General features: G+C 32.5%; 1 protein-coding gene across 8 annotated transcripts; it reads left to right on the top strand.

The window, feature by feature from the left end:
• Nucleotides 1–466: 466 nt before the first annotated feature.
• Nucleotides 467–7,340, top strand: LOC107921820 (protein SET DOMAIN GROUP 40). 8 transcript variants are annotated; one of them, XR_005899542.1, is made up of 6 exons: nt 467–1,034; nt 1,775–1,802; nt 2,041–2,125; nt 2,352–2,576; nt 4,093–4,173; nt 7,142–7,340. XR_005899542.1 is itself a non-coding variant. In XM_016851689.2 (4 exons), exons 2-4 carry the CDS (start codon nt 2,108–2,110, stop codon nt 2,857–2,859), a joined length of 324 nt encoding a protein of 107 aa, XP_016707178.1. In that variant the 5' UTR covers nt 518–1,034; nt 2,041–2,107; the 3' UTR covers nt 2,860–3,239. The 8 variants fall into 8 exon arrangements, 2 of the variants coding, with proteins under 2 accessions (XP_016707178.1, XP_040930450.1); XR_001691167.2 differs by lacking the exons at nt 4,093–4,173; nt 7,142–7,340 and adding exons at nt 4,441–4,506; nt 6,204–6,439; XR_005899545.1 differs by lacking the exons at nt 4,093–4,173; nt 7,142–7,340 and adding exons at nt 4,441–4,506; nt 6,204–6,439 and having other exon boundaries at nt 511–1,034; nt 2,041–2,187.
• The last annotated feature ends 2,830 nt before the right edge of the window (nt 7,341–10,170 follow it).

Genomic DNA, 10,170 nt, shown 5'->3' with positions numbered 1-10,170 from the left:
TATTTTAATTTGATTAGTTTTAGTCCCTGTATTTTTCAAATCGATCAATTTTATCTTTTGTACTTTTCAAAATTTAAAATTTTAGTCATGATCACTCAAATGATAGCAATTATATATGTTTGGTTAAATTCTACTATTAGTCTTGGTAGTGTGCGTAAAGTTGTAGGTTGAGTTCATGTTATCAATTATATATTATCATGTAACATTTTAATAAAAAAGATAATAATATTAACTATTTGGATTAATTAATAATATTATAAAAATATATAGACTAAATGATATTAAAAATTAAAGTATATGTAAAAAAATCTGAAATTTAAATATATTAGAGAGACCAAATTAAAATTTAACCATTTTAGTAAATAATAATAATAATAAAAGCGGAAAAAAAGAAAGAAAAAATTGTTGGGCTGTATGCTTAGTGGCGTTTTTTAAAAACGCCGCAAAAGATATGAATTACCGTCGTTTTCATAAAAATCGCCACAAACATCTCCCTTTACTTTCCTCAATTCAAATTACCCCCGAACATCTTTTATCTTTCTCTTTTTACTTTGGTTTCGAATTTTTACTCTATTTGACATGAGAGGATTTCTAAGCCTTTTGCGGCGGAAGCCAAAGCCTGTGTGAAGGCGTTGAGGTTATGCTCCGATCTAGATGTACAAAACCTAGAGGTGAAGGGGGACTCTCTAACGGTGAATAAGAAGGCGCGCGACTACAGATGACACAGATTCCTCAGAAATAACAGGATATATGGAAGATGTGAAGAGACTAAGTAAAGGTTTTCGAAGCTGTACCTTTTATGCATTTGAAAAGATTGGCCAACGAAGCAGCGAACTAGTTAGCCAGAGAAGGCCTTCAACAAGAACAAGAATTATTTTTGAGGAATGGGATTCCACAGGTTGCGGCGATTCTGGTTGAGCGAGACCGCAGTTTGTTGGACGCCCCGGACTGAAAAGCTCTGGTCGATGAAGGAAAGGGAAGTAGCAGGAGTTCTGTCTGTCGCGTTTCCCTGGCAGATGACTAGTTTCTCCTGGGTTTGTTGCTTCTGTCATTTCTACTGATATGCTAGAATGTTTATTTTTTCTGCGTATTTAGAAATCTTTGCTGCGTCAATTTTAGTTAACTTTTGGGGGCAATCTGTTGTCCCATGAGTTGGTGTGTTTATGCTAATTATTCTGGTAGCCCAATCGCCTTGTCTTGGGTTTGATTTACCAATTATCAATATAACACCATATACTTAAAGTGAACGATGTTTGATGCCCGTAATCTATGGCTTTTTTCATGTCCACTTCATATGCCAAGTACTTTTCGTTAACAAAAATATTAGAGAGAAGCGCAAGTAAAGTAGAGAAAAATCTCGCTACCACTGCCTTTACACCCCATTTGTCTGCATTTCTCGATTACACCATATCTATGTTTCTATATATAAGTATATTTATATATTTTCCTTAAAAAAGTATATGTAAACAAATTTTTTCTTATATATTTTTTTCTTTGTTATTGCTGATGAAAGGCCTTACATCTGCAGACTGTCTCCCAACTTTGCTTTTGAGTTTTTCCTTTTTTGGTTGTAGATTTGTGTTGTAAAACTGTTAAAAAGAGGAAATAAAGAAAAAAAAAAGAAAAAAAAAGGTGTCAATTAATAGAACACCATATCCTTGGCTATGGAGTTTTGCTTGGTAGTTATGCAGCTATTTATGGAGAAATAGCATTCTTCATTTTCAAATTAGCCTTTATTTGCAGACAAAATAACTTGGTTGTTTATTCCTGGCAGGTGTTCCTTATATTGTTATTGGATTTAGGTAATTTCTATTGTTATTTCGTACTAACTTCAGTTTCCTAGAAAATCACTTTGTTCCATAAAATAAGTTTAGCTCAGGCATATTTGAGATAAATAATAACAAATTGTTTCAGTATGCTAACCTGTATTTATCTAAAAAAATAATACTGAGTGGTGTTCAGTTCCGTAGTGCTGTTGGTATTAGGTTTTTTCTCTTTTCAGTTAAATGTGAACTTTTCCATTGTCATGTTTTGGTGTAGGGATGATCCAGGGCGACTTGTACGCACTGAGAGACTAAGAACCAAAGACATCACCCATCGAGTGAAAATGAAGAATTACTGGCAGGTGTTATATATTACACCAAATAATCTACTGAGTTGATTTAAAAAAATTGTATTCCCAAATATGTAAGTCGGTGATAGTGAAGATCTACTCATTTGCAACAAAGGTTTTAGGCTATATACATACTCCGAACTGGTTTTTTCCCCCTTTTTATGGCTTTCCTTTTCCAATTTCATTGACTCATTGTGCTATTAGTCACTTATTTCCTTGTTTAAAACTCAATCTTTAGGGAGGAGTCTGCCTGGCATTTGCTGATGAGGTACTGTGCTGGCTTTACGGAACAGTCAAAGAGAGTAAGATTCTAATTTCCATTTCCACAAGCACAATCTGTGCTGCTCAGAAAGCTGTCACAAAAGCTAAATACGAGTGGGAACAAGCCTTCACTCTCATGAAGGAACTTAAGCTTAAGCCTCCACTTCTCACTTTCAGGGCTTGGATTTGGGCTACTGGGACTGTAAGTCCACAGTGTTTATGCTTCTCTGGGTTTTTCTTTTTCGGTTTTTATTTATGTTGGACAACTTCAACTTAGACTGTTATGCACATTTCACATGCATGCGTATGGATAAATGTCTGGATAAACAAGCATACATGGGTTCCTAATTTATCTTCTCGTGTCTCTGCTTAACATTTTTCTACATATCATTGCTTTGATAAAGGTTCAGATTATTGCTCGGGACAAAATACTGCAGACTTCCAGAAATATATGTTATTTATGCAAACATTTCTTAGTAAGATGAGATTAAAATTTTGGAGTGTCAAACAAATAATACTATTTGAAAAGTTCAGAATTGGAACAGACTGCTGCTTTAAAGTATCTGTATGGATGGTTACGACATCACCCAAAGAAAAGTCTTATTAGTACATTCTTCTCTAATAATTATATATATACATATCTGTTTCTATAACTATTTAATCAAATTAAACGATGGATAACAGCTGCAGCTTCATATCATGCGACAAGCTAGATCGTATGGCTATCTTTCTTTTTCTGTTGTATATATGTGAAGTATGTTTCTAGGTTAATTGCGAATCAATTCGTGTACACTTTGGCTTATGATTTGGTGTCAATTGTTTTTTTTAATGGTGATTTCAATGGAATTTATGAATTTCATTCTCATTTTTGGCTTTCTTTTTGTTTGGATAATTCAAGGATGACACAACTTGATGATTTTCAATTCATTTGCAGATGCATCGTAATATTCTGATTTCATTGGAGTTATGATTTTTAACTTTAGGAACAAATTCATGAATATGGACTGCGATAAAGTGAATTAATTTTTACTGTTGTTTTTCTTTAACTAAAGAATGCTGCTTATTTTATTTTAGTTTTTAGAAAAAAATGCTATTTTTAACTGAATTATTGAATGCATGATGCCGTTGACTAGTACAGCTACATTTATGTTCAGCGTTAATGAATTGCATTCTTGATGTGTCCCTTTGGCATATGTATATATATAATTATGCATATGTAAGTACACTAGGGTATAATTCTTTGTTTTTTTGGTTAGTTTTTTTCTTTTGGAACAATGCCTTGATATTGCAATCTTGGTTTGAGTGTAAGCCACTTCCTCTAATGTTACTGTGGGATAGTTTGCTTATGTTGTGAATGCTGTGATTACAAGAGTGTCTTTTTGCATATGATTTCCATGACTGCAGTGATTATATTTTGGACTTAGAGTTTTACATACGGTGACAGGATATAATTTTCCTTACGATTACTAGAAGTTTATCCCTAACATTACATTTTGGAAATGTTATTGTTATATTCTGGTGTTAATCAAAGTGTTTTCTGCCATACATGTGATAACCTAACATGTCAATCTTCTGTGTGCCAAACTCATATGGGTTGTATCATCTTTTCCTCTATTTATCTTCTTTCTTATCTTTCAATGGTAAAGTGATGCATTGGTGTGTTATACAGCTCTCTTATAGGGTTGAATTATTTACTTGCTCCATCTTTGTAACCTTAGGTTGCTAAAAAGATGCTTCAAATAACATGTTGCACCTAGTTGGACCTTAGAAGACAAACTAGCTCTTCTATTCAGCTCCATGTAATTAGTTATTTGATTTGTTGAAGCTATTGGTTGATTTAGATGATTTGATTATGCACTTCCTCAATTTACATATACCCTTGATCATCTCTTCCAAAATGCCTTTTTTAATGCATTCAGATCTTGCATATGCAGTTTGATTTGTTTAGCCTCTGTTACTGAGATTGTCCATTTAAAATTATTTGATGATAAACTTCCCTTTGCCTGTGGTGGCCATATTTTCAGCACTATTGAATTTAGTCTTTTGGTCTATGTCTGGATCTTTAGGCACTAGATTTGAAGCCAAACTATGTGCGTGCTTAGGCAAACATGGGTATCAGTTACGCCAACCAGGTTTGTTATCTCCTGCACTGTTCTCTCATTGTCTTGACATTCATGAAAAGGGAACTGCATTTCTTACTTTATGTCTTCATTTCCTTTTGCATATTAAATTTATCCTTATTAATTAAACAACATAAATGATATTTTTTTGATCTCCTTAATTATTTGGGTCCATCCTACATAATAGTCAAATTTATTAATCAACTAGCCATTATTCTTTGCGTGACTTAAGATTGATTCTGGATTTCAGCAATTTTTAAATGTAGTCAATGTTATTCAGAATTTTTTAATGTAGTCAATGTTATTCCAGTATAAAATACAGTTGGTACTAATTATATGAGTGCTTACCGATTGATTTCGCCTTTACCGACTGAAGTATGGTATATCGGTAGATAAAAAAATGAATTTTAAAATATAATTTTAGATTTAAAGTTAAATATTTTATTCTTTATTTTGGATTTGTAGAAGATTAAAATATGTCAGAAGTCCATGTACGCTTTTAAATTTTGAAATTTACTCCCTATACTTTTATTTTCAAGAATTTATTTATCTATTTTTTAGATTTTAAAACAACGTTAATAGTTGGACTTAAATTTTGAATTCGGAAAAATATATGGACTAAGTTCTAAAATTTTTAATAGTAGAAGGATTTAAGGCATATTTTTAAATTTTTCGAATTATGGATAGTATGGGATGATCTTATTGTTTAATTTATGGAATACTTTTTTTACTTGTTCGTTTTGAAATTGTTTAGTGCTAGATTGTATTTGCAAGGCTTATTAAAAAGTATTTTATATTATTGATTAATATTTTATATTTAATATTTATAAATATTATATATAATTTTTTTAAATAACAATAAATATGAAATAAACCAGATAATATTGACTTTATGAATAAAAATAAAAACAATCAAATCTATTTAAGTGCATATATTTTTTTAATCAATTAAAATTATTGTTGGTTTGGTTTTGAAGATCACTTATCCACAAAGCATAACTCATTCTATAATCCATCAGATTTATGCTTCTTTTTTTAGTGTTTTTGTTATACTTTTCGGTGTTCAGCCTTATGAAACACTTTTTATATTTGTCTTTTTTAAATCTTTGGATGTTGTCATTTTTTGATAGTTTATTGCCTGTTATGTGTTTTATTTTTTTTCGATTGTTTATTTCCCTTTGATTTAACAACATTTTCTTGCAAATCTTTGAATAATTGAATCCTAGAATATATGTGTTTGAAATTTATTGATGTGGTCTGTGAGTTACCTTTTTGTTGTTTTATGCTGTTTATTATGATTTACTAAATAAGAGAACCTAAATTAAGAAAAAATTAGGTGTCTGAAAAAAATGGTAGTTTTAATTATTGTTTCCTGCTTGAAGTTGAATGCTGTCCATATATGATTTTGAATGCTGGAAATTTCCAGCATTTAATTTCCTGCTTGAAGTTGATTAAACCATGTTGTAAATGCAAAATATTTATATGCTGTTCACATGCTAAATTAACCATTAGTGAGCTTAAAATTGATCTATTCGAATGTGTTAAATTCATTGTTCAATGTGATGTTATTTATGCTAATGTATTGAGTATGTTAAGTTGTGCAATTTGATGTTATATGTGGCGTTAATGTTGACTTGTTAATTGCATATTTTATTATTAATTTGACGTTTATATATGTCATTCATTAACTTTTGTTTCTTTTTTCTCAGGTTTGAGTTTTTGTTGGATGCATGGTCCAGGATTAGATGAATTCATGTATAGTGATGACTTGTTTGAGCTAATTGCTGATCTTAAAGTGTACATTCTATTATTATTTTGTTCTATTTGTATTTTGTTAGATTTTTGGTGTAGTATGATAAGTGCGATATTTTGTTTGATTGTTATTGATAAACTTTCTATTTGGTGGGATATATATTTATATCATAGATATTATTCTTATTCTTAATATTTTGATAATGAATATTAATTTTTTTTTATATTTTTCATGACTTTTTATAATTTTTTTTTTAAATTTTATGACCTTTAGAGGCATTTTTGGGAGAAGCGCCGCTAAAGGTCATGGCCTTTAGCGACGTTTGTGGGAGAAGCACCGCTAAAGGTCATGGCCTTTAACGGCATTTTTGGGAGAAGCGCCGCTAAAGGTCATGGCCTTTAGCGGTGTTTGTGGGAGAAGCGCCGCTAAAGGTCATGACTTTTAGCGGCGTTTCCTATAGCGGCATATTTTGCGGATCTTGCAAAAACGCCATAAAGCACCGCTAAAAGCCTAAAGAAACGCCGCTAAAAGTCAGTCTTGCTGTAGTGATGATTTGGTGTGTTACGGGGGTTTGGAATGGAGATGGTATTGGAGGGAGATATCTGTATATTACCTGAGTAAACCGAGGTTCAACATTTGTTATCAACTCTCGTGTTATACTTTCTGTCTGGTTAATCTCGTTAAGGTAATCTATTTAATGAATTTTGAAAGATTTTTTATTGATTGAATGTTGATCTGAACATAGATGAATTTGAAATTGTGGATGACAGGGAATTCTCGTGGTTGATTATTATTGTTTGAATTGTTGTATTTACTTCAGTAAGATTTATTGTTTAATGCATCAAACATAGTAAGCTTCATTAAGCTTACTTGTATTATTTAATGTCATTGTAGATACTCAGAAGGTTAGACGATTGGATCGACACTCTAATCATACTATCCGGCTCAATTTGGTAATTTTTGGAGCGTTTATTTCAGATTATAAGGCATGTATATCATTAATGTTTTAGTTTATGTAAATATTATGGATGATCTTTTGTGTAAATGGTCAACTTATATAATACATGAGAATGAAGTATAGTTACTATGCTAATATGAATGATATGTATTAAGGAAATGTTGTGATTGAGGTACCTTTGATAGGTATATTGGATAGGTATTAGCTTGAATGAATTGATGAGTTGAATTGATGTTTATTTTGATGTATAATTATATATACTTATGGTACCAATTAGGGTACATTGGTTAGGCACTTAGTATGTTGATTTTGGATTTGTTTTTAGCTTGATCAATGTTATTTTGAATAGGTATTTTGGTTGATATTTGAGTTTCTTAAGGTTCAAGCAAACTTGAAATGTTAAACTCGTGCTTTAAGGCTTATTTTAAGTCCACACGGCCTGCGACATAGGCGTGTATCTCAACTGTGTATGACACATGGCCATACAACATAATCGTGTTTCCCCTGTAACTTTTTAGGGTGTCATTTCAAAAGTTACACGGCTTAGCACATGGCCTGGCACTCGGGCATGTGGCTTGGCCGTGTGACCCAAGTTAGAGAGTTACACGGGAACAGACACAGGCTGAGACACAGCCATTTGTCCCTATTTCAGAAGTCACACGGCTTGAGACACGAGCGTGTGTCTCATCCGTGTGAATCACACGGCCTTGCCACACAACAGTGTGACCCCTGTATTCTAAATTTCTTCAACTTTTTCTTAAACTTTCCAAATATTTTCGATTTAGTCCCGAATTGTTTTATAGTATTTTTAGTGCCTCGAGTGCCCGATTAAGGAAAATTATGAATATGTTTGAATGGAATTAGTTTATGATTGCATTGATGTATTAATTGAATGAGTTACTATTCCATTTGTTCAGTAATGCTTCGTAACCCTGTTTTGACGATATATACGAGTTAGGGTTGTTACAGGAAATTCCTTGACGATGTCAAGCAATATTACTGGGACAAGCCATTTCTATTCAAGTAGTGTACAGATCAAGTAATTTCGAGATGTATTTCGAATGATGAAATTCAAAGTATCCTTCATCACTGTCATTTTGCATCTTATGACAAACATTTTGGAAGCATGCAAACTGCTGCAAAGGTTCTTCAACATGGTTTTTATTGGGCCACCATGTTTAAAGATGCTCATGAGTTCTGTCAAAGCTGTGATCACTGTCAAAGAACTGATAACTTATCAAGGGGACATAAAAATGCCATTACAAAATATTTGAGAGGTGGAATTATTTGATGTATGGGGATTTGATTTTCATGGGTCCATTTCAAATGGGTTGAAGCTATGGCTTTACTTGCAAATGATGCCAAATCAGTTCTGAGATTCCTGCATATTAATATTTTTACCAGGTTTGGTGCCTCTCGTGCCTTAATTAGTGATGAAGGTTCACATTTTGACTGCAGATTAGTTGCCAATGATCTAACAGATATCAAGATAAACATAAAATTGCCATGGCATACCACCCACAGACAAATGTACAAGCTGAAATTTCCAATAGAGAAATTAATCAAATTATGGAGAAAGTTGTCAATCCCAATCGCAAGGATTGGTCAGCAAGGTTGGACGAAGCCTTGTAGGGTTATCGTACAACTTTCAAGACACCATTGGGAATGTCACCTTTCAAGTTTTTCTATGGTAAACCATGTCATTTTCTAGTTGAGTTAGAACACAAAGCATTTTGGGCAATCAAGCAACTAAACATGGCCTAGGGTGCTACTGCAACTTATCGCTTACTGGAGCTTAATGAGATGTTTGAATTTCGAGCTCAAGCTTTTGAAAATGAGAGACTGTACAAAGAAAAGACAAAGCGATGGCATGACAAGAAAAATTTTCTACTACAATTTGTACCAGGCCAACAAGTCTTGCTCTTCAATTCCAGACTTTAACTATTTCCTGGAAAATTAAAGTCAAGATGGTTTGGACCATTTGAAGTCAAGTGTATATACTGTAACACCCCTTACCTGTACCCGAGGCCAGGATAAGGTACGAGGCGTTACCGACAAACATACAAACATTAAACTAAAATACGGGCCATAAAATTTCATTCATATTTCAAAACGTTCATTTACTTACACATAGTCCATTATTTGAGTCTACGAAGCCCAAAACATACTTTAGAAAGGGTTCGGGACTAAATTGAGAACTTACAAAAATCGTGGAAATTTCATGCTTTAAGGCTCCACATGCCCGTGTCCCAAAGTCGTGTTCCATACACGACTGAGACACATGGTCGTGTCTCTGCTTGTGTGGAATATACCTAGGCTATTTTCCAAGCTTTGGTCAACCTTAATCTCTTACACACTTATACAAAATCAAAAGCATATAACATGGTATTCATTTAATGATTAAATATTCTCAATTAAACCACAAACATAGCATTTGTATGTCATCATACATGTGTCTCTTATACTCATTTTACTTTGTTTATTATAGTACCACTTATACATTTATACCAAGATTATCATCTTACCAAATATCTTCAGCTTAATCATCAAGCATTCATATTTAAAACTAGATCATATCTTTATAAAATATCACAATTCAGATGCGCAAAATAACATATCTGCATGAAACATTTCAAGTCAACTCCATACCCAACAAGCATTACATTGAGACTAGTCATATATATATACATGTCATGATACATATCATTCTCTTTTTGTTTTCTTATAAACACATATCATTTATTTCATTATATCAATATTTCATATACCATAGTTTCCATGTATTCCACATATATTTATTTTCCTCCTCCTCTCCATTCCACATCCTTAATGTATATAGCATTCTTGTAAGTACAATTTCACAATTTACTAATAAATGCTCACATCAAACTATCCACACGAGTCATAGTCACTTACTTATTTATAATTCGAGCTACAGAGCTCCAAATTAAGATCCATAAATTTC

Source organism: Gossypium hirsutum, chromosome A08, assembly GCF_007990345.1.
Source record: "Gossypium hirsutum isolate 1008001.06 chromosome A08, Gossypium_hirsutum_v2.1, whole genome shotgun sequence".
Taxonomy (NCBI): Eukaryota; Viridiplantae; Streptophyta; class Magnoliopsida; order Malvales; family Malvaceae; genus Gossypium; species Gossypium hirsutum.
The sequence above is the reverse complement of the archived record's forward strand: the minus strand, read 5'-3'. Positions and strand labels throughout refer to the sequence as shown.

Coding starts and splice junctions, on each gene's coding strand:
- LOC107921820 (XM_016851689.2), top strand. Junction 2,577..2,778: donor GGATTTGGGCTACTGGGACT/GTAAGTCCACAG, acceptor GCTTTGATAAAG/GTTCAGATTATTGCTCGGGA.